This window comes from Plecotus auritus (genome assembly GCF_963455305.1).
Source record: "Plecotus auritus genome assembly, chromosome: 2".
Lineage (NCBI taxonomy): Eukaryota > Metazoa > Chordata > Mammalia > Chiroptera > Vespertilionidae > Plecotus > Plecotus auritus.
The window spans coordinates 168,875,136-168,899,404 of record NC_137771.1 but is presented as its reverse complement, the minus strand read 5'-3'; the positions used below and the strand labels follow the sequence as shown (position 1 = coordinate 168,899,404).

The 24,269-nt window shown below is 43.1% G+C and overlaps 1 protein-coding gene across 10 annotated transcripts in view; it reads right to left on the bottom strand.

Moving 5' to 3' along the window:
- CD86 (CD86 molecule) overlaps positions 1–24,269 on the bottom strand; it is an 84,277-nt gene that overhangs the window by 40,836 nt on the left and 19,172 nt on the right. For all 10 annotated transcript variants that reach the window (XM_080654736.1, XM_080654741.1, XM_080654738.1 and 7 more), the window contains exon 2: positions 5,834–5,886. In XM_080654736.1, the coding sequence (XP_080510862.1) occupies positions 5,834–5,886 (53 nt within the window). The remainder of the gene's footprint in view (positions 1–5,833; positions 5,887–24,269) is intronic.

Sequence of the window (24,269 nt, the reverse complement as noted above, 5' to 3'; positions counted from 1 at the left end):
CAGTGAGAACAAATAATCAAGGGGGTTGGTAGTGGTCTTAAATTTGAAGGGAAGAGGACTCCAGGCATAAATGAGAGCTGGCACAAATTTGAATAACCACCTATTACATTCTGCTCAGTAGAATCTGTGAACCACTTGTAAGTATACAAATGCAGTATCCATATAGAATACATTGGAGGGAAGTGGAAAAACCTACCTGGGAACCTGAAACAATAATAAAAGGAGGCCTTAAAGAAGATTTACTACATTGAGTAATTATCTTACAAGGCAACCTTGAGGCTCCTGCTCCTTCTTTGCTAAACTCCGAATGATAAGGTAAGAGTGCCACCTACTGTAAAAGCTCCTAGCAGCTATCACTAAGTTATATCAGTGACTTGACAAATGATAGAGGGCAAATGACCTAACAGAGAAACCAAACACAGTTGGAAATTCTGCCAGTTAGTGGTCAATGTTACATTATTACTCAGTGATCAACTGTGCCTTCTGGGCCTGGAGATGACTTAGCCTTAGGCTTCTGTCTTTTTGATTTTTGGTTGTTTCTCTGTTGAGCCTCACTGTACCTTTTCTCCTTCCCAACCACTCTCTTCACTCACAAATCAGTCCAATTTCTCTGACCCAGGACACCTCTCCAAAAGATTAAAAGGGCTTTTTCATCCACATGTCTAACTGCTCCCCTCTTCACCTACCAGCCAAAAGTGTGGCCTGTGTTCTAAAGGCATCAGCATCAGGGAAGGCTGGTCAGAAATGCACACGTTCTGGCCCCACCCAGACCTACTGAGTCATAATCGGCATTTTAACAAAAGCTCTGGTCTGAGCCCGGTCAGTGTGGCTCAGTGGTTGAGCATCGACCAAAGAACCAGGAGGTTAGGGTTCAATTCCTGCTCAGGACACATGCCGAGGTTGCAGGCTCAATCCAAAGTAGGGGGCGAGCAGGAGGCAGCTGATCAATGATTCTCTTTCATCATTGATGTTTCTGTATCTCTCCTTCTCTTTTCCTCTCTATGATATAAATAAAAATATATTTAGAAAAAAATCTCCAGTTTGAGAAGCTGCAATAGTGGGTTTCTACCTCTGTCTCTGAGTGAAACAGAGGAGATTATGATGAGATCATTTGTTTCCATCCAAACCCTTTTTCCTACTCTGGAATGGAAATCACTCTGAAGCCCATTCTGGGTGGAACTGAAAGCATTTCACAATTTTCACTCCACAGTTCCTCACCAACCACTGGCTTCCATGACATCACGTAGAGCTACGCATGCTAAGCCCCTCTCTTACAATATGGGAAAGATTTAGCTAAAAGTCTATTTTCCCTAAGTGGCTTCAGGCCTCCCCTGTTATGACCCCAAATCCTAGACCACACAGCTACTGGACTCACTGGGACTCCATTGGTGGGAAAGCATTGAGATTCTTGCCTTCCCCAGCACTTGGGTGATCGATGTGTTCTGGGTCTAGTTATAACTGGCTACTATGATGATGTCAGGAGCTAGGCACTCAAGAATCCATCTAGATACCTCCCTAAACAGCTAAAGGAGTTTGTTTCAAAAGATACATGAGAACTTCCTCAGCAGTATACTGTTTGACTATCACACAAAAACTATAGTCTTCTAACCTTGTGAGGTCTCTGACCCCATGTGAGACTTCATTCTTCCCTAGCTACTACCCCAAATGCATGTCTTATATAGTCAAGGATCATCTGTACTCAGTAATTTTCCTCCATTTACTAAACTTGCTTCACTGTTATGCAGGGTGGGGCAAAAGTAGGTTTACAGTTGTTGGTATGGAAAATAATACATCTTATATAATAAAAGGCTAATATGCAAATTGTTCCCTCAACCAGAAGTTCTACTGGGAGTTCGACCAGGGGGCGGGGCCACCAGCCAACCACCGGCAGCCCCTTCCCCCAGCTGGCCCCACCCCCATCAGCCCAATTGGGGTGGGCTGGCCGGATCCCACACGTGCATGAATTCGTGCCCCGGGCCTCTAGTTAAAAATTATTAATACAAGAACAAACTCTGTCTCACGTACTCACAACTGTAAACCTACTTTTGCCACACCCTGTACGAGGCCCTCTGGAAGCTTCATTCCACTGTAATAAACTATATCTTCAATCTTCATCAAATGTTTCCTCCAAGGTTGTGCTTTCATTGAACTCTGGCCCTACCCAAAGGACGTCATTTGTCCCAGCCACTGCTTCTTTTGGCATACTTCATGGAGACCTTGAGCAACACCCTTCCCCTTTGAGGTGTCCCAGTCTCTCATTGTTGTCAGCTACTAAGAGCAACATCAATACTTCCTTGTTCACTGAGCATTTTAGCATTAGATACAGATCTTTATTTTCGACCAATTATTACTATCAATTTGAGTGACTTCAGCAAAGATGAGTTCACCAACACACTTGCTTAAAAGTTCTTTGATCTCTTCCACTTCAAAGATCTTCATCCACAGACTATTTTAGCAGCCCCTCTCCCATGACATAACTCTAAACCTTATTTCCAAGAACAGCTCTGCTCTAAGAACCTTAAATATCAATGTACCTATCTCTGTCCACAACATTTCTTCCTCCAAGATTTGCTCAATTACTTTACCTATATCTGTTTTTTACTTCACCAAGACCTCAACTCCATCCAGTCTAGACGCGATAGCTCAGTGCTTTCCAAAGAGCCCTGCAACAATGGAAAAGTACTATATCTGTGCTGACTAATACGGTAGTCACCAGCCACTACCACTGAGCCATTGAGCACTTGATATGTCGCTAGTGTGACTGAAAACTGTATTTTTAATCTTATTTAATTCTAACTAATTTAAATAGCCACATGTGGCTAATTGCTATCATATTGGACAGCAGAGCGACAGTATATCTTTTCAATCATTCTCTCTCTTTCTCTCTCTCTCTCTCTCTCTCTCTCTCTCTCTCTCTCTCTCTCTCTCTTTGTTAATCCTCACCCAAGGATATTTTTCCCCATTGATTTTTTTTTAATATATTTTATTGATATTTCACAGAGAGGAAGGGAGAGGGATAGAGAGCTAGAAACATCGATGAGAGAGAAACATCGATCAGCTGCCTCCTGCACACCTCCCACTGAGGATGTGCCCGCAACCAAGGTACATGCCCTTGACCGGAATCGAACCCGGGACCTTTCAGTCCGCAGGCCGATGCTCTATCCACTGAGCCAAACCGGTTTCGGTCCCCCATTGATTTTTTAGAGAGAGTAGAAGGGAGTGGGAGAGACACACACAGAGAAACATCTATGTGAGAGAGGCACATCAATTGATTGCCTCCCACATGCACGGGGATGGAGCCTGCAACCGAGGTAAGTGCCCTTGACTGGAATTGAACCTGGGACACTTCAGTCTGAAGGCCGACCCTCTATCCACTGAGCCAAACCAGCTAGGGCTCAATTATTCTTTTGCCAGCAACTCCAATAAACTTGCCCCTTTGTGCAGAATTCATCCTAAGAACACTCTACTTTTGATCTACATATCTTTTCTTACAACTGAATGTTTGAGCACCCCTGAAGGAAATGATTCAATTACTTGAACTGGTGACATTATAAATTTTATCCCATTTAACTTGGCCTCTGAGCTGCTCACCCTGCTTACAACCCTCTCCCTTCCTCACAGCAGTTCCCTCTGTTACTGCTTTTAGTTTCTCTTTCTCCTGTAGTCAAACACCCTGAAAGAGTAGCAGCAGTTGCTGCCTTCATTCCCAACCTCTGTCCCCCACCTCTCTGCCAAAACTTCCCTGGCAAAGATTGTCAGTGACTTCCTACCATTGCCAAATTCAGAGCTCTTTTCAGATCTCACTTTATGTGACCATTCTGTTGACCGTCACAATGCTGGCCATCTCTCCTTGAAACTCTATTCTTTCCCAATCTCTGATCCGGTCAGTTTTCTCTGATCACCCCTTAAATACTGATTATCTTGAGTGCCTGCTCTTGATCTCCTTACTCTTTACACTCTGTCTAGTTTTTCTCCTTTAGTAAAAGAAAATTCATGAGGACAAATACACATGGATTCATCTACCAAGTACACTGAGTGGCCAGATTATTATGATCTCTGAATGTATAATAATCGGACCACTCAGTGTATATCCTATATAATAAAAGGCTAATATGCAAATTGTCCCCTCGACCAGGAGTTCAACCAGCAGGCAGGCCAGCCAACTGCCCATGTCCCCTCCCCCTGGCCAGGCTGGCCAGACCCACCCATGCACGAATTCATGCACCAGGCCTCTAATATATATATACACTGAGTGGCCAGATTATTATGCACTCAGAGATCATAATAATCTGGCCACTCAGTGTATATAAACTAATAATTTACAGATGCTCATCTCCAGCCAATAACTTTCACTAGAGTTCCAGACATCCATATCCAACTGCCTGCTGGATACTGCTATTCAGATACCCATAGCTACTCTGTTTCTCCCCTTCAAACTTTCCTGTCCTCTGTCTCAGTGAATGATTTCCCCACTTGCTGCTGTCAGTAACCAAATGAATCATCTGTTGACAAAACCCAAAGAGGGCCTGCACAGGTGTGGCTGAGTAGAAACATCCAAGGAGGGTCTGCACAGGTGTGGCTGAGGAGAAAACAACCAAAGAGGGTCTGCCAAGTGGGGCTGAGGAGATCTAGAACTGCCACAGGCAGAGCTGAACTCATGGCTGGGCTGGGGAGTCAGGAGTGGCCTGATGCTGTTATGGCCAAAGTGCAGGCTCAGCTCCCCCTCCCTGTCTACCCCACACCAGATGGGTGTGTGAGAGGGCTTCCCTCTCTGTGCTGAGGGTGGGGTAAATGAGCAGCTGGAAGGGGCAGGACAGTGGACACTAAAGGTACCCAGTCACAGGGTGGCAGGAACCTCCACCAACTCATTAACAGATGAAGAAATTGAAACTCAGAGAGGAGCTGCAAACAGGGAAGATCCAAGTTCTGTGAAGCACGACACTTTTAAAATTCCTTTTTGGGGCAGGGAGCTCTTTAAGAAAAGAAATGCAGAATTCAAGTTCAAAATGCCCATGGCCAGTACAATACCTGCCAGTTGGCAGGGAATGCGATGGAGAGAAAAGTCGCAATAAAGAAAGGCAGTGGTCTTGACTTATTGTGGGTAAGATATCTTTAGAAAATTTTACCAAAGCATAAGACATGTGACCATACTGGTAAGGCCCCTCGTGGGATCTTCGAGGGGCTTTGGATAGAGCTTGAGTGAGAAACCCAGCTTCGTTAGCGTCATAGTAAATCGGCTGATACAATTAGCTGAAGGTCACTGAAGTAGGTAGTAGCAGGGCTGGGGTTTTTTATTCTCCCAGTAAGCAGTGGTTACTATGATCTATGGGTATGGGCTGGTGAGGGAGGTAGAGGAGGAAGAGAGGAAAGGTATGGAACATGGAAAGCAATGCTCCTTAATGAAAGGAGGCTTTTAGAAGCCCATGAGCTGTTTCCTAAAAGCCGGAGACTTCCAGAAATGAAACAGAGACTACCAGAAAGGAGTATGTGGAGCAAAAGAGTTAAGCCTCAGGGATGTCAGAGCAGGGACTTCTCCTTGCTCCCTGGGTGCCACTGGACAGGTGAGTCTACTCTCCTTTGTGAGATGGAAAAGAAGGATGCACATGAGAAAGAGGGCTCCATCTGAGGCCAGGCCTGCCATCAGCTGAGATACCTTTTCTCAGTCATGATGTTTCCTTCTTCTCCACCAAAGTCTTTTTTTGCCTATGGTATTGTGCAACACAGGGTAGAAAGTGAATAAAACCCACCAACTTTCAGGCCTGGGCTTGCAGCTGTCAGACTTAACATAATGGAAGAATTCTAAGACTTTATAAAACCATAGGTTCTTTCTTACCAGCAGAATGCAGGAAGGCCATCACAAAGAAAGTGGTACTCAGTCCCATAGTGCTAGAGTTGAAAAAGAAAAGATAAAACATGATTAAAAAGATGAAACAAAACCAAAACATGACAAGTGAAGTTTGAGATTCACTTAGGTCTATGGATGTGGTAGAGATGGTTCTACCATTTCCTTTTCCTCCTAGCTCCACAGATACACCTATTTCCTAGCCTCCCATTAGTTAGGAGGGCCCTGTCTTTGGGTTCTGGCCAATGGAACTGTGGACAGAAAAGTCGGTGTTAATTTCAGACCTGCCACGCCCTTGTCTTCCTGAATGCAGAGGATCCAGAGAAGGAGTCCAAGGGTATAGAGCAAGAATGTCAAACTTACGGCCCACGAGCTGCATGCAGCCCAGAACAAATACTCATTAACAATTACTTGTTTATTTCAGCCCTTTGTATTCAGCGTGTCTCTATTGAAATAAATGTACGTTTTTATGAAAATTGAAGCTTTTGTTTTGTTTTGTTTTTTTGCGGCCTACATAAATTTAAACCTTGTTTATTTGGCCCGTGCTAGCCTTTGAGTTTGACATGCTTGGTGTAGAGGATGGCAAAGCCTCACTGTGAAAGGACACTGTTTTGCTGAACAAATTAACAAGACAGCTTTCTCCACCCCACAGTGATGCATACTGGACTGTGACATGAACAAAAAATAATTTTTTTACTGTATAAAGCTAATAAAATTTTTGTCATTATTTATTGTAGTGGCTAGCATTACTTGGCCAACACAATGGGTATGATGGGGCAAATGGAAAGTATTTATGTTTAGAAATCAACATTCCTTTGGTTTCCCTGTGCTTCTCAAACTTTAATGTGCATAAAAATTATCAGGGAGAGTATGTTAAAGCAGTTTTCTCTGGGCCTCGTCCACAAAGATTCTGATTTAGTAGGTTGGGTGAAGATACACGTATAACAAACTCACAGGTGATGATGACGATGCTGCTTTGTCTGAGGACCCCACTTTGAGAACAATGGCACTACAGTATTCACTTAATCTACATGATAGAGGCAATAAAAATGATGGGCACGGCTTTATAACCTCTATCTTCTCTTTCTTCCCCTCTCTCCCTCCCCATTTCTGCACTCACCTACTTATCCCAACTTAGACCAAAAAGGCTATAGAGTGGCTTACAGGGAAGCATAGAATAAGGAAAGATGAGCATTAGAAACAGGTGAAAAGAAAACCAAGTGCAGAAATATAAAGTGGATCCAAGTACAAGGCCAGTGTTAAATGCTTACCAGAAAAATCTGCCCGCTCTGCATGGTGCAGGTCACGAATTTGGCTTATAGTGTTCAACGGCCAAAGTGAAAGGAAAACCTAATTGGTGAATTTATTTATAGATCTGTCTAAAACAGTGGTTCTCAACCTTTCTAATCCGCGACCCTTTAATACAGTTCCTCATGTTGTGGTGACCCCCAACCATAGAATTATTTTTGCTGCTACTTCATAACTGTAATTTTGCTACTGTTATGAATCGTAATGTAAATATCTGTGTTTTCCAATGGTTTTAGGCGACCCTGCTAGCGGTTCTCAACCTGTGGGTCGCGACAGGTTGAGAACTGCTGCTGTAGAGCCTAAGACCATCAGAAAACACAGATATTTACATTACGATTCATAACAGTAGCAAAATTACAGTTATGAAGTAGCAGCAAAAATAATTTTATGGTTGGGGATCACCACAACATGAGGAACTGTATTAAAGGGTCGCGGATTAGAAAGGTTGAGAACCAGTGGTCTAGAAGATACAATCAAAACAATGCTTAGGAAAATGTGCACAACTATTCCTGATTCAATAGCAGAAAGTTCTTCCTTGAGGGTGGATAGAAGCTATCGCCGATCCCTTCAGGCTATGGGAGATACCTTTCCTCCGTTCCCACGGCACTTAGCACAGATCTTTGAGCTCAAAGTGTCTATTCTGGGTTTTTTTCTTGTAGACAGATACCTTTCTTTTTATTTATTTTTTAAAATTATTTATTGTTGGAAGTATTACATATGTCTCCTTTTTCCCCTCATTGACCTCTTCCCACCCGCTCCCACCCCCCAGCACAGGCCCTCACCACCCTACTGTCTGTGTTCATTGGTTATGCTTATATGCATGCATTGAAATCTCTCTTTTTATCTATCTATTGATCAATCTATTTATTTATTTTTGTTAATCCCCACCCAAGGATATTTTTTCCATTGATTTTTAGAGAGAGTGAAAGGGAAGGAGGGAGGGAGGGAGAGAGAAATAGAGCAGAGAGAGAGAGAGATCAATGCAAGACACATGACACATTGGTTGCCTCCTGAATGTGCCCCAACCAGGGCCGGGGATGAACCTGCAACCCAGGTATGTGTCCTTGTGCGGGAATCCAACCCGAGACTCTTCAGCGAGCAGGCTGGCACTCTAACTACTGAGCAACACTGGCCAGAGTGACCTCTCTTTTTCTTTTAAATATATTTTATTGATTTTTTTACAGAGAGGAAGGGAGAGGGATAGAGAGTTAGAAACATGGATGAGAGAGAAACATCGATCAGCTGCCTCCTGCACACCTCCTACTGGGTATGTACCTGCAACCAAGGTACATGCCCTTGACTGGAATCGAACCTGGGACCTTTCAGTCTGCAGGCCGATGCTCTATCCACTGAGCCAAACCAGTTAGGGCTGACCTCTCTTTTTCTTTAATTAAAAAATTTTGAATACATCATACCTGCATATGGTATTAAATTTAAAAGGTAAAGGTGATAAATAGTGAAAAGCAAGTCTCTCTCCCAACCCTGTCCCTTAGCTATCTAGTTTTCCTCCATAGACATAACTGAAGTGACCACTGTTACTTGTTAGCAGTTTCTTGCCTCTACTTGCAGTTATTTTAGGAAAAACATAGACTGACATTTTTTTTCATTTTATTTTTAAACACCTGGTAGCACAGTATACATACTTTTGCACACTAACCACTACCTTGGAGATTGTTCTGTCAGCACATACTGTGTATCATAATAACAGCTGCATATATTGGATGGTAATAATTTATTTTTCCAGCCCCTATCAATGGCTATTTATGTTGTTTCCAATCATGTTGCAATGAGAAAACCTTGATCATATGTCAAATCACATATGTGGCAGAGTAAGTTATCTTGAGTTGCTTCTACCTTTTGGCGACTATGAATAATGCTGTCACAAACATGGATATATAAAGATCTCATTTCTTTTGGGCATATATTCAGAAGTAGAATTACTGAGTCACATGGTATTTCTACTTAAAATGTTTTTTTAAGAACTGCTACTGTTTACCATAGCAGCTGCACCATTTTACATTCACATTAATAGTGCACGAGTTCCAATGTCACCATATCCTTGCCAACATTTATTTTCTGTGTGTACGTGGGTTTTTTGTATCATTCCAGTGGGTGTGAGGTAGTTCTCACTGTGACTTTTAAATGGATGTTTTTTATTATGAGTATCAGCATCTTTTCAAAAGTATAAGAGGTTATATTTTTGGTTCCATGCTGTGTATACATTTCTTTTGCCGACTTTTAATTTGGGTTGTTAGCCCTTTTCTTATTGATCTGTAGAAGCTCTTTTATATTTAAAAAATAGTGCTAATTAGTAACTAATTAGAAAATTAGTGCATTGTGACAATGAGGTGCAAATATATTTAGTCACGAAAGCACAAGGTGAGTCCTAGCTGGTTTGGCTCAGTGGATAGATCGTCGGTCTGCGGACTGAAGGGCCCCAGGTTTGGTTCTGGTCAAGGGCACATGCCTGGGGTTGTGGGCTCAATCCCCATTAGGGGGCCTGCAGGAGGCATCCAATCAATAATTCTCATCATTGATATTTCTATCTCTCTTTCCCTCTTCCTTCCTCTCTGAAATCAATTATATATATATATTTTTTTAAGTAAAACACACAGTGGGTGTCAACATATGAACCTCACACTGCTCCTGATTGCTTTCTCTTGCCCTTTTAGTGATTTCAATAGATCTCAGAGCTTGGGCATCATATGTTAGGCCAAAGCTGACATTGCTCAATGGTAGAACCTGGAAACAGAGTTCTCTATTTGATTCTTGTGCACTTCCTCATATTAAATCATCACCAGCATCCTATTTATCATAGAATCTGACAGCTGGAAATCCTTTGAATCTGAACTCCCACCTGTTGGTAATATAGGAATCTCCCATTGTTTTCAAACCAATAATCAGTTAAACAGGGGCACAACATCAAATTATATTTTGTTATAAATTTAACAAATCACCTTGAATTCAAATAATTACAAGAAATTATTGGCCCTGGGAAATCTTGGATAAATGATCCATCCCTGTAAGTCGCACTGTGGGAAGGAGCGCTGGGGTATGACAAGGAAGTCAACACCATTTTTGACTTCTCTATTTGGAAACTCTCTTCCCCTGAGTGAGAAGCTGCCTCCAGGTAACTTCCTCTCATTGATACTGGTGTTCTTCTCTGAAACTGCTCAGGATAAGCCTAACACACTTTGCCAAAGCCCTTCAAGGATTTGGGAACATTCCTCCTCAAAATCCTGCCCAGCGTGACAGTCCTAGAGAACTTCATAAAATTAATTTGGAGAGTGCTTGCTGTCTTGGACAACACTTTGGACACAAGGTTTGTCAGAGACCTAATAAAATATGGTGTTAAAATTCTTGAGACTGACATGATTCTCTTTTAAAAGTATACATGCCCCATGTGAAGAATTTCAACTCTAGCTGTCATGTGGGCTGGGAGTGGGGGGGAGGAGGAAGGGTTGGGTTAGTAAGCTAGTTTCTTCAATGTTGTTGGCTCTGAAAAAGAACAGAAATGTCTCTGCTCCCTCAGGAATGAGGTCTCAGCCACAACCACGAGTCATTGCTTTCTCCAGAGCGCCTGTGAAGTAGAAACTCTTGCTTTTGGAGGGAGAGAGCCAAAAGGGGAATGGGAGAGGAAAGAACCTAAGAGTTTACAGGGGAGATTCTCTGAGAGATTCCTGTCATCTGTGAGCAGAATAAGGTCTGTAGGTGAATGAAATGGTCACACACCTGAAATGAGAAGCCTTCATGTAGCTGGAGGTTCACTTCAGAAACAAAGAACACCCACTCTACACCTCTTTCCCTTACTTCAGGGGTGGGGAACCTTTATTCTGCCAAGGGTCATTTGGATATTTAGAACATCATTCGCAGGCCATACAAAACTCTCCACTTACAAATTAGCCTGCTATATTTGGTCAAACATTTAATTCACTCACTCCTAATGCCTTGGCTGGGCCAGACCAAATGACTTTGCAGGCCTTATATGGCCCATGAGCCAGACATTCCACACCTCTGCTTTACATGTCTGACCCATCATGGAGTGTGAGTGAGAGGCAGTTGAATGACTATACTATTAGTCCTTGCGATAAGGTGGGATTATTTGCCCTCATATTACAGATGAAGAAATGGAGTCTCAGAGGGGTTAAGACACTTGTTCTAGCCACTGGCTAGTAGATGACAGAGTTGAGGTTTTAAACCCACGCATCCTCTCTGTGTTCTTTTAAAGCACTGGTGTAGTTCCTTTAAAAGTTCCAGCCAGTTTCAGCTGTGCCGTGGGAACAAGTGGAAAGGATTCTAATTCTGCCCACACTTAGAGTAACAGGGAGCAGCAGTCCCCAGGCAGCTGTGCTGGCAGCTACTGAATCAGAGTGTGGATGCTCAGGGAAACATGCTGGGATGAGGTGGGAGGGGACCCAAAGTGTCCCTTTGTATCAGGGGAGTTTCTGAGCTTCCATTCATTCCACAACTATTGCTTGAGCACCCGTTATGTGCCAGGCAGAGAATGCTCCTCTTCCCTCCAGCCCTGGCCAGGTCATCAGTTTCCTGTTGTGGGTTTAGCTCCAGGCACGTGTTACAACTAAGCCTCACCCAGAAGAGCTCTGGGGCAAAGATGAGTACTTGAGCAGAAAAAGGAGGAAATGCACAGAAGGGACCTTTTGCGTCTCCGGTCTGAAGCACATGTGAGATCTAGTTTAGGCAAGAGGCAGTATGAAGGGATGTGGACTGCTGGAGGCCAGCAACGGGGTGGGACAGGGAAGTACAGAAATGACGACATGGAAAGTGAGACAAGGATTCCAAGGCAGAAGTTGGGGAGCAGCAAATAAAGTGTTCCTTATTTCACAACTTTGTCTAGAATACGTATTAGTGGTGATCAGGGTACTAGGAAAAAATGCTAAGTTTACTGTTGTCTTAGGAAGGTTATTCACTGAGATCAGCTCTCATGCAGACATTTACTGAACTTAGTGTCAGGCTTCCTTTAGAGGCTGTGGGGGAATATAAAGATGTGTAGGCCTTGGTCCCTCACCCAGCCCTAGAAAGAAAGATAAGGTCCACAAATAACTACAATTCAAGCTCCAGGACTAGTGTGGAAGGTGGCAATACCTATCTCCTTCTAGCAAATACAAGAGTCCTTGTTCCAAGCAAAAAGCAGGACACCACAACCTTTATGGAGGGAGTACCAGGGTGGCCTCAGCCCATGCTCAGGGCCTGGCCCTTTGCCTTCACCAGTTCATACTGTGACCGGACAAGGCAACCTTGATGGCTGGGCACTGTCAGCCAGGTGAGAGGAGAGTGACATGCAGGAGGAGCACAAGCTGTCCAAGGCCCTGGCTTGCCTGTGTGACACATGGATTACTTCTCAGAGCACCAGAACCTCTAGAGCAGCTAGTATTACCTTGAAGGTACCAGGAGGAATAAGGTAGGCTTACTTCCCTTTTCAATGAAGTTCCTTAACTTCAAATTAGGAAGAGTTCTGGGAATTGAATGTATCTGAATTTTCACAAAGCTTCTGACAAGGTGTTGCATGATATGCTTAAGAGCAGTATGGGGAAATGTGGGATTGATATTAGTATGCTTACTTGGCTGAAAGGCTGTGCCTTAATATTGTTCATTTGTTCAACAAATTTTTATTGAGCCAGGCATGGTGCTACGTGCTGGGAATATAACAATAAACAAAACTAGCAACAGCTCCCCTTCATGGGGTTGCTTACAGTTAAGTAGAAGAGCAAGATAATGATCAAATAATCACACAAATAAATATAAAATTACAATGATGACAAGTGCTATAAAGGAGAGTCTATACCATGAGTAGTCTAAACGTGAAGAACAATGTGGTAGATTAAACATGGATACATTCTTTGCTACCCCTCCCATGAAGGGGTGAAATCTAATCTTTCCTTGAATCTGGGCTGGCTTCAGAGATTTGTTTGACCAATAGAATGTGTAGAAGGGAGGTTTGGGACTTCTGAGGCTAGATCAAAAGAAGCTTCACAGCTTCTGTCTTTCTTGGAGTACACTTTCTGGAACTTGGAGCTGCCATGTATGATGTTCCACTACCCTGAGACCTCTATGCTGGAGAGGCCGTGTGTAGGTGTTTGGTTCAATAGTCCCAGCTAAGCCCAGCTTTCCATCTCTGCCAAGCCACCAGGCATGTGGCTTGAATTCCCTAGATCAGAGGTCATCAAACTGCAGCCTACAGACAGAATCTAGCTATCAACTATATTTACAAAGTTTTCTTGGAACACAGCCATACTCATTTATTTAGTTATCATCTCTGGCTGCTTTTGCACTACAATGGTAGGGTTGAGTAGCTGAGATAGAGACTATGTGACCACAAAGTTGAAAATACCCTCTATCTGGCCTTTTATAGAAAAAAACTAGAGGCCCAGTACACAAAATTCGTGCATGGGAAGGGGGTCCCTCAGCCCGGCCTGCACCCTCTCCAATCCAAGACCCCTCGGGGGATGTCTGACTGCTGGTTTAGGCCCAATTCCTGCAGAACTAAACTGGCAGTCAGACATCCCTCTTGCAATCTGGGACCACTGGCTCCTAACCGCTTGCCTGCCTGCCTGCCTGCCTGATTGCCCCTAACCGCCTCTGCCTGCTGGCCTGATCGCCCCCTAACTGCCTTCCCCTGCCAGCCTGATCCCCCCCATAACTGCTCCCTCCTGCCAGCCTGATCTCCCCTTAACTGCTCCCCCTGCCGGCCTGATCGCCCCTAACTACCTCTGCCTCGACCCCTGCCACCATGGTTTTGTCCAGGAGGACATCCAGAAGTTGTCAAGAAGATGTCCAGTCTAATTAGCATATTGCTCTTTTATTAGTATAGATACCTTGCTCCAGATCAGCACTATCCAATAGAAATGTAAGCCAAACCACATAATTTGAACACTTCTAGTAGCCACATTAAAAATTGAAAATTTTAATAATATATTTTATTCAATCCAATATCTGTAAAGTATTATAATCTCAACATGGAATCAATATAAAAATTATTAATGGAAATTTTACAATCTTTTTCTGTACCAAATCTTCTAAATCTTGTGGTTATTTTACACTGACAGCACATCTCAATTAAGACAAGCTACATTTCAATTGATCAGTAGCTATATGTGGCTAGTGACTGCCAAGTTGAACAGTGAAGCTCTAGAGAAGTCCATTCATTCATTAGCTTAATATCACCAAGTGACCTCAGTTGATGCCATGAGAACCAAAACAATCACTTAGAAGCCTGCCCAAATTTCTGACCCACAACATTGAGAGAGAGAGAGAGAGAGAGAGAGAGAGAGAAATATTTATTGTGTCAAGCTGCTAAATTTGGGGGCAGTTCGTGATGCACCTATAGGTAGATAAAAGAGACTGAATAGGTGCTAAGTAGGTACAAGGTTGGGGAATGGCTTGGGAGAATTCTAGGCAAAGGAAACAGCATGTACAAAGGCACAGAGGCAAAAGGTAGATGTGCTAAAGTGAATGAAGAGGTGGGAGACAAGGCTGGAGAGGTCAGTAGGAGCCAGAACATGCTTACCTTATGGGACAGATAAGGATTTTGGTCTTTATTCTGAAAGCAATGTGAAACACTGAAGAAATTAAAGTAGAGGAGTTACATAATCAAGTTTGCATTTTGAAAAGATGACTCTGGCTGATGTGTAGCAAATGGACAGTAGGGAAGCCAGAACAGATGCCAGAAGACCAATCAGTTGTCAGACATTCAAGTATAAGAAGATGGCTGTTTGGCCAGGCTGGAAGGGGCAGAAGTAGAGAGAAGCCATATGTAGGATTATAAGCAACAGGATATGGTGGTAGATTAAATATGGGTGATGAAGACAAGATATCAATTGGTTCATTGATTCATTCATTTATTTATTCAACAACCAAGTGCCAGGAATCATTCTTGTTTAATAGGCTGATATCAGAGAGGATGCTAAAGGCTCAGTTTTTTACTTTTTCATTTCACATATTTAGTAAAACTATGAATGAAAACACAGAAACCATGCTTCTGCTTTCAAATGTGCAGATGACCCAAAGATGAGCCAGATAGCTACTGGTCAGTTGGTCAGCTGAATTAATAATCATGAATCCTGAAAAGAAAGTCTGATGCTAACATGATGAATCTCATGATTCATAAAGCATAAAGAACTTAAGTTTTAAAATAACCACTGTGAACTAGAATAGCTTATCCATAGTCAATGTAAAAATCACATAAATGTTAGTGCGGCATGGCTAACAAAAAATTAATTCTAATCTTAGTGAAGAATGTGGTTGCTATACTCTGTGCTTATCAGACCACATTACTTGTGGTATCACGTTTAGTGAGGTTGGTTATACTTGAGTGACAATGACAAATCAGAGTTTTTTAAGAGAAGCAGCAGCACAATTCACTAGAGAATAATGAAAGTGTGTCAAATGAGGAACAGTTAAAAGAACTGGGGGCAATAAACTTGAAGAGAAACCTGCAAGCACATGACAGCTGTCTACAAATATTTAAAGGCCCTCTGTGGGACACATACATTGTTGCTGGAGGGCAAGTAGTTCCAATAACTGGAAGCCACAGGGATCCAGATTTCAGTTTCAGATAATGGGGAACTTTGAATAAAGTGCTACGATCAAAGACTGGATGTTCTTGTGAGGTAATGAGCTCCTCATCACCAGCAAAAGTGGGGTAACAATGCACTGGAGACATTTTAGGAGGGATTATTGAATTGGGTGGGTGGTTGAACTCTATAACTTTTAAGTTTCCTTTAAGGTTCTCTTTACATTCCAAGAAAGAAGCAAAAATAAAGGAGAAAACCTGGACACACCACCTTTATCTGCCCCTCCCCCCCGCCCCAGAATCCATTTCTCTAATTTTTAGCATAGTATACAATAAGGTGCATTTACAGGATCCACCTGTCTATGAAGGATCTGCTGAGCTGACTACAAGTGGCCCAGGACTTCAGAAGAGATGAAGAATAGCAAGCAACCCTATAGCCCAGAGGGTGGGGTGAAGGTGTAAAAGTAGGTCAGACTTGGTCTCAGAATTGTACCCTGGTGACAGAACATGGTGAGCTAGGCATAGTGGTATTTGCAGGAGAGTTGATTTCTGTTAGAGCAGAAGAGGCTTTTACCCAGTATTGGTTACAGCTGAGCCCATTCATTCTGATACTCTCACTCCTGAGAATTGCCTACATGGGTTAACAGAATGTTATTAAGAATTGCTGTTTTCTTTTCATATTAGCATTTGTTGATTTCCTAGAACTCAATGTAGTGACCTTCTGCCTCTTGATGTCCTTAAAACACTTTGCAAGCTTCCAACAATTCTTCTCATGACAGCCCTTCAAGCAGATTCCTGAAGAGGTACAACCCTGCATCCCAGGCATCCAGTTGATATGTCTCCAAGAACTACTGCCTCCTGATGAATCACTTATAAATGTTAGATTGAGTTCCACTGGATAAATGTTTTGGTCATACTCTTGATACACACATGTATAAGAACAGAGGCATAACTCTATGTTTAATGTTTCTTATTGGTATAATAGTCTTTGGCAACTTTCTAAGTCATAGCTAAATAGAATACGTAGTCTATAAGGACACATGGAAATGGGGGCATGATCATGGCCTTTTGTAGGACACTAAGAAAAGCTGACTGGACTGGAAGAGAGGTTGCCTTAGGACAAATAATGGGACATTAGCTTCTGTAAATAGGGTAGGATAGCTTAATGGGGCCTAGACAATGAGAAAAGGAGTTTATATTTGATTTGATATAGAATTAGGAGTTTGGGAACAGAAAAGTTACATAATGAAAGTTTAAAGAAAACAAGCCTATCATAAGCCTGAGAAAAGAGGTGAGGACTGATAGCAGAGTGCTCAAGAATGCCAGTGTTAAAGGCTCATAGACTTGACATGAAGAGGCTGAACCAGCATGGGACAGTAGACATGACACAAAAGATAGGAGCGTAGGTGATGCCTTGATGAAAACATGAACACTTTCCGGTGTCTGGTAGACATGTGAGATGATTGGCTATGAGTACATGTCACCCATCCTAAGCTCTGCTTTCCTTGTGCTCCCCCACCAGCCATGTCTCCTAGCTCAGGCTGCATCATATGTCTGACTTGGTTTCCAATATCTTCTTGGAGAAAGTCCCCTTGAGCCCCCATTTTCAGAGAAGTTTTCTACTTAACACTGTCTTCCTTTCATTAGCTGTCTTTTCCCTCACCCATTTGGGAAGACAGTATTTCCACATGGATATGAGGGTATAGGTACAAAGAGGTATTGGGTACAAAGAAGACATGTCTATGCAGATACCTAAGGAGCAGAAGATGCTTTTATTCACTCCCCAATATTGTAAGAACTAAAGGGTTAAAATTAAGAGTCTATTTTCCTCACTCAGAAGAAGGAGCACAGCATGGAAATAGCATTCAGCTTTTCTCATCTCCCAGCAGCAAGTCTGTATGCAAGACAGATGCCCAGCTCTCCTAGGCATATCTAGAATCAGACCTTTCTGTGTCAAGGACCATGTCTTTTCAAATTGGCAATGGCTTTGAAAACCACTTCTTTCATTTTGCCAAAAAGTACCTATAGGTAAGCATCATGAAAAGTTTTATAGGTACTCTGAGTCCATGCACATCTAGTCAAGGGCTCTATATGCCAAGAACAAAACCCACAGAACTCACTAAAAGGCAGCCATGCCAATTTTGGCCCCTGAAGGAAGCCACTTCCTGTTCTCTCAGGACCAGAATCCTGGCCAAAGAGAGAAAGTCAGTGTTTCAAAGGAACAATTTGAGAGGTGTCCCCCTCTCCCCATTTCGAGTTACCAGCCCTACTCTGGTGATTGGAATTCCCAAATTACTCATTCCTTGGGTTAAGGAGTTTTTGAAAACCCCTGTTAAAATGCAACTGCTAGCTGGAATGGAGAAATGTGTTTTTGTTTTTTAGCCATTAAAAGTTAAGTTCAAGTTACTTTATCTAAGTAGGAAATGGAACTCAGAAAGGAATCAGACTCACAAAAAGAGAGAGAAGAAAATGGGACCTTTCTCATCTTGATGAGAGATGAAAAGCACTAAAGACACTTTTCTTCCTAACACATTCAAAATTTCATCTATTTCCCAAACCTCAGCCTGAGTATATGCCAATGTACCGTTCAAAAATAAGTCTATATATAAGAATAAAGAGGAGGATAAGGGTCCAATAAAGGTTGTGTGCCCAGCCTATGGACATTCTCCCTTCCTGTCTCCCAAAGACGTTTATCTGCCTGACCATAAAAGGCGAATTGTCAACCCTTGCATTGACTCTGGATAAGCACCCACAACGCCCCCCCCCCCCCACCATTCCTCCCCTCACCTCCTTGCTAGTTTCAGACACGATTGGTTCTAGTTCTGTCTCTTCACAGCTTCAGTCTCCTGGCCCAAAGACCCCTAAACTCACCCCCACGTCTATCTGGTATTCGATTTTCTCCTAAAGAACCTGGCTTGGCTCACCTTTTAACTTTCCATGTTCTCTCCCTCTCCTTCCCACTCCCACGCCACCTCCACCAGAAAGGGACATCTGACCTCTAGGGATATCAGAGTAACCAAATATCAAACTCAAGGACATAGTTATTAAACCATGAGCACCACCACAAAGACTTATTTTCTTCTCTTCAAAGTACAGTTGCGATGCAGTTATTTTTTAGGCTAGAAGCTTCAAGGGTATACGGACTATGTCTTTTATGCACCTGGGACATAGTAAGCACTCAATAAATATATTTACAGACACAAATGAACAGAGATTTTAAAAAGCTCTCATGATGTACAGGACAGCTCATGTAAATAGCATTAATGGTATCTGCAGAAGACATACTATAGAACTGTGAACTTGTGCACATAATTAAACAGACTCATTTTAGTTCAGAGCCTTAGTCCCAGGATTGAGGTTGCAGGTCAAAGAAGCAGGTCATCTCCTTAGTTATAAAAATGTGAGAGGAGTGGGAAGTTCCCTTGGCCCCAAATTACTTTCACCTGTCTCTCCAGAACCTTAAATAACTATTAATGGAGGCATTATTTTAAGCCTATTTGCAAATGCAAATATGTTCATGGTATACAGAACACAGTAAACCACTGCCTCGGCTCTTTTTTTGCCCAGACTATTTCCTATTTCTTTCCAAATGAGCTATTGGGGTCTCTGATGCCAAGAGGGGCCAGTATTGGGATGGGGCACTTCGATGGGAAGAAGAAATGGGGAAAGGTTTCTGGACCGGAGAAGGAAAGGGCTAAAGAAGAAAGCAGATGCCACTGCAGAGGCTGTGGGTTTGACTGAGTTCCCGCCACCATCACCACTGGCTTTCCGCTGGCACAAAGGGCTCAGGCCAGTATCCTTGGATAGTTTCTCCTGAGCAGAGCTGCTTGGAGCCCCAGCACTCTAAGGCCAAGGGAGGGTATCAGTTGTTTAAGTGGCCCCTTCTATTTCCTGCCTGTCCTGTTGCTAAGCTCATCAAAGCAGACAAAGGAATCTGGCTGAACCACAGTTTGTAATGCCCTACCTCGAACATAGCCAGTCTGAAAATCAAGCCTCATGGTCAATGGTTTTAAGCATGTACTCCCTTCTTACCCACTCTCTTGCTAGCCATCAGCCCGACCACTGAACACCTGCACCTTTACCCCACACCATGCTCCCCAGGCACACGAGAGTCATGAGAACATACCTGTTACAAATGCCTATCCACCGTAGCTCCCAGAGGCCAGATGTATAAGCCCAGTGGCATTCCCAAGAAACACAGAAGCAAGGCATCAAGAATAAATGAAGAGGAGCCGTAGTGAGCTACCCATTTTTCCTAACACTCCGTGTAGAGAGAGAAAATATTAGGACCGAGGCCAGAACTCAAATGCAAAAAGGGGAACTGACTAGAGAGAAATAACACCCAGAAAGGGCTGGGCTCTTGCTCCAGATAAGATTGGCAGGTGGGCATTTCCACTGATCATAATGACTACGAATGCACTCTCAGAGAGTGAGTGAGTGTAAAGCCCTGAGGAAAACCCCCAAAGACAGCCCCAGCCACAAACATGAGAAAGGCACATTCCCTAAAAAAGGGACAGATCCAGGCGTGCAGCCTTTACCAATAGGTAAAGATTCAGTTCAGTGCAACAAATGTTTTACTGGGCAGCCATGTGTCAGGCACTGTGTCTGGCGTGGAAGGACTTCAAGACCAGAGAGAGCAAGGAGACCAGGTGTTTCACCTGCCACCTTCTCCCCAAATCATTCATTGAGTACCTACCTCTCCATGGATCCTGCTAGAAGCCAATAATATACACAGCCCCTACTTTCATATTATCCTAATCTAATCCTAGATGTCCTAATTTAGAATGTTTGTAACCTTGGTCTACTATTCCTAGAAATGAGTGATATTCTCGTGACTGGGAACAAGTCAAAGTGGAAGTGTAAAATGTATGTGAATGCCCAGTGGATTTTTCCAAGCCTAGTACTTCAGCAGAAACAGGCTTTACAAATGTAATCCTGCTCACACATTCATGGCTTCTTTTTCTGACCTCGTCAGGCCCTGCAAAGTTTCCTGCTCAATGTGGGAGACATTCATGTGCCTTCGAGGCTGCAGCATTTGAGCTAAGGAGAGAGGCAGCCCTCTCCAAGCATGTCTCCCCACTCTCTTGGAGGCTAGCCATGTCCTGCATGGCTGGAGAAATGAAGAGACAAAGTGAAAGCTGTTGTTGTCCGGGTTGAGGACGCTCACTCAAGCAAGGATGTGTGGTGCAGGGGAGGCAGTGCAGGCTTGGAACTGGTGGTCCACAGTCAAATCCTGGCTTGACCACTGCATTCTGGGCAAATTACTGAGCATCTCCCAGTCTCAGTCTTCCCATCTATGAAATGTAACAGCTTCCTTGCTGCATTGTTGTGCAAAACAAGTGAGATTTGCATGTAAGTCACCTGGCACAGAGCATGCCATGCAGCTCTTTAGCCTTCATGATTACTTTCCTATCTTCTTTTTAGACTTTCCAATTCTAACTTTGAACTTTCCACAAAGATCTTCCCTCTATCACTGGAAAGGTGATGATCATTCTTCCCAAAACAGGTCTGTAAACTTCTTCACCTTCCACACAGGGCCTCTCAAACCCAAAGGACTCCTGTGTGAGTCCTGGGCCCTGACTCACAGGTCATCACTTCCTCTCAGCCAGTCTATGTGCATACCTTGGAAACTTCATCCTTTATTCGAATAGGCCCCACCTGGGGTTTTCCTCTGGATTTTACAATCGTATCTTTTTTTTATTTTTTATTTGCAAGGGTCCATTTGGTTTCTTTAGTGTAACACATGAAATAACCCACCCATCTGAGCACAGGATAATTAATTCACATTCTACTTAGTTTTTAACTTTTCTTCTTTTCCTGGTATTCAGCAGTCAAAATACAAGATAGGCTAAATTGGAAGGACCGGCTATCAAAATATTTGGAATGGTATTTCCCAAACTACACTCCTTTTAGCTACTAGTACCACGTTATATCCATATAAAATCTGTGTTATTTGTTATACAATATTTTTCTCTTAACTCTAAGTAAATTTATTTTAAACAGTATCTTTATGTTAATACTAAAACTTTTTTTCAAAGCAATACCATTTGCCATAAATAAAGGATGGGTAAAAATAACACTTCACATTGGGCTTTAGAATCACAGAGATCTGTGTTCAAACCCTAGCTCCACTAGTTAATGCCCATGTGTCCTGGGGGAAGTTACTTAATTTCTCTGAGCCTTAGTTTTCTCATAGAAGTAATAAATATCTCACAAGTTTGGGGTGAAGATTAAAGAGGATGACACACATATGGTACTTAGCACAGATCCTGGCATATAGTAAGTTCTTTAAAAAAAAAAAAAGCTGTTTTATTGTTTTCTCTTTTCCATGACGCTTCCCTCATCTACTTATTTCAGTTTCTTCTTAGAGCAGCTCTTCCTCAATACTGTGAGCCAGGCAGCAGAAATAAAGAACGAGATGGTGTCATGGGATTCTCTTATTTGAAGACAGAGTTGCAAGGTTGTTTAAGGAATCTCAGAAATCATTCCAGTCTCTCACTGAAGCAAGGACCCCCTGATGTCATCTCTGATAGATGGGTAGGCTTTGTTTTCTCGCTTATGCTGGAAAAACTCACTACCTGATAAGACAGTTATAACAGAAAGGTCTAACTTCTAATGACCCCCAATCTCCCACCCCCACTCCCCAACCCCGTAAATACCACCCAGTTGTCCCTGTCATATTTTCTGGAACTATAAGAATATGTATATTAATTTCTCCCTTTATATAAAACACTCCAAATACTGGAAAGCAGATTTTATAAATTTCCTTAATAGTTCCTTCTCTCAACTAGATATTATCAGTGTCCTCAACTGTGCCTCAAATGATGTGGTCTCTAGACCTAATTAACTTGACAGCTCTCCCTCTGGCACCTGGGGCCCCTGAATTTGTCAACATACCTCTTTGCAGAGGGGCTCACAGGATGGAATGGACAATGACAAGATTACTTTCATTCATGGGTCAGAGATCAAATTTACCTGTAAACAGCTGCATTGGGAAAGTGGCTGGCCATGATTTTTTTTTTTTTTTTATGTCAAGTCAGATCACCACCCCTTGGCCTCATTTTGTTTGTGTGTCAGTGTTTGGGGCCAATGAAAATAACTCTGAATCTCCCACGTGTCATCCACTGTATTCGCCATCCCTCTGAGTTTTGCGCCACTCCAAAACCTGAGAAGGAGGCCTTACCCAAGAGTTATAAGAGCCAAGCACAGAGAAGTTTCAACAGTGATAGTGGCCAAACGGTGGTCAGCAATATCAAGTGCTGAGAGGAGGTACGGTAGAATGAAGATCAATTCCTTGTGTTTAGGGAGAAGGAAGTTGCTGATAACCTCAGAAAGCTGCTTTCTGTGTGGGGCTGCTTCCTCCAGCGCCTCACTCCGGATGCTCTCACTCAGGAAGCCAAAGCTAAGCATGAAGAAGGGAGTGGCTACAGATAGTAGCAGGGTGGGAGAAACAGACACTTTCCTGGTGTCACAGCTCAACACTGCCCACGAGAGAGGTCCCTGGGACCACCTAGTTAGGATCCAATCTGTGAGGCAAAGCTGGAAACCTGCAGGCATTTGGAAACATCTAAACACTTACCTGAACGTTTCAATTCCAGCCATGTATTTGTTGCTCTCTATAAGTGGCTTCCTGTGACCAGTGGTCAAGAGGCAGTCTAAAACTATGCCAGGTGGTGGGGGTGCCAATATAGGATAAAATAGTCTCCACAAATAACTACAGCAACATTATTGATTGAAACGTTAATTAGTGTTTGTTTTCTGAGTTTTCTTGACACAGGGATTTTGGTGGGGGAGAAAGTAAAAGAAACCTATAGTCAAAGGTACTTCTGAACTCTTGAGAACACCCATGGAAGACACAATACAGGTACCCTAGAAGGTGAGAGAAAGAGACAGAGTGCTTTTGAGATGCAAGAGGAAGGGAGGGAAGGGCACAGATGTGAGGATACTGCAAACAGTGGGACCAAGCATCCTGTCTCAGTGCTCCCAAGGGGATAACAACCTCAGGGGTGATGGCTCATTCCTACAGAGGAGGTGCTCTTGGCTCAGGGGGCCCAGCCTAGCAGATAATGTCGTCCCCCACTGTGGCATGGAGGCAGAGAGCTGCCAGGTTTCACAGACTGCTATGGACTAGGTAGTGATGTTACCAATGACAACCAAGACAGACCGAGGACTTGAGGTCCTTTTCACCACTTTCTAGGCACCAGGTAAGCTTCCTGAATTCTGACTGGGCTGTAAGAGGGGTAGGGGACCCCTGTATGATCAAGATAGAGTCTCCTGTCCAATTGTTAGAATGGGGGCTCAGAAGTGGTATTAGGTTGAATTAAAGGACACAAAAGAGTGATAATCTTTTGCATACTTGGATTCATGGACAGCAATTCATACCAGATGCATAGTAGAATCCATGCTGGGGGGCAGGGCGGGGAGCAGGATTGGACTGTAAACACAGTTCCCAAATTGTTCTTGATTTAGAAGTGATACAGCCACGGGTGGGGTCCTGTTCTCATTCCCAACCCTGCGCATAACCTCTAGTGATGCAGGATTATCAGCCACAGCCTCCGGGACCTGACTCTCCCCTTCCAATGGAACTCT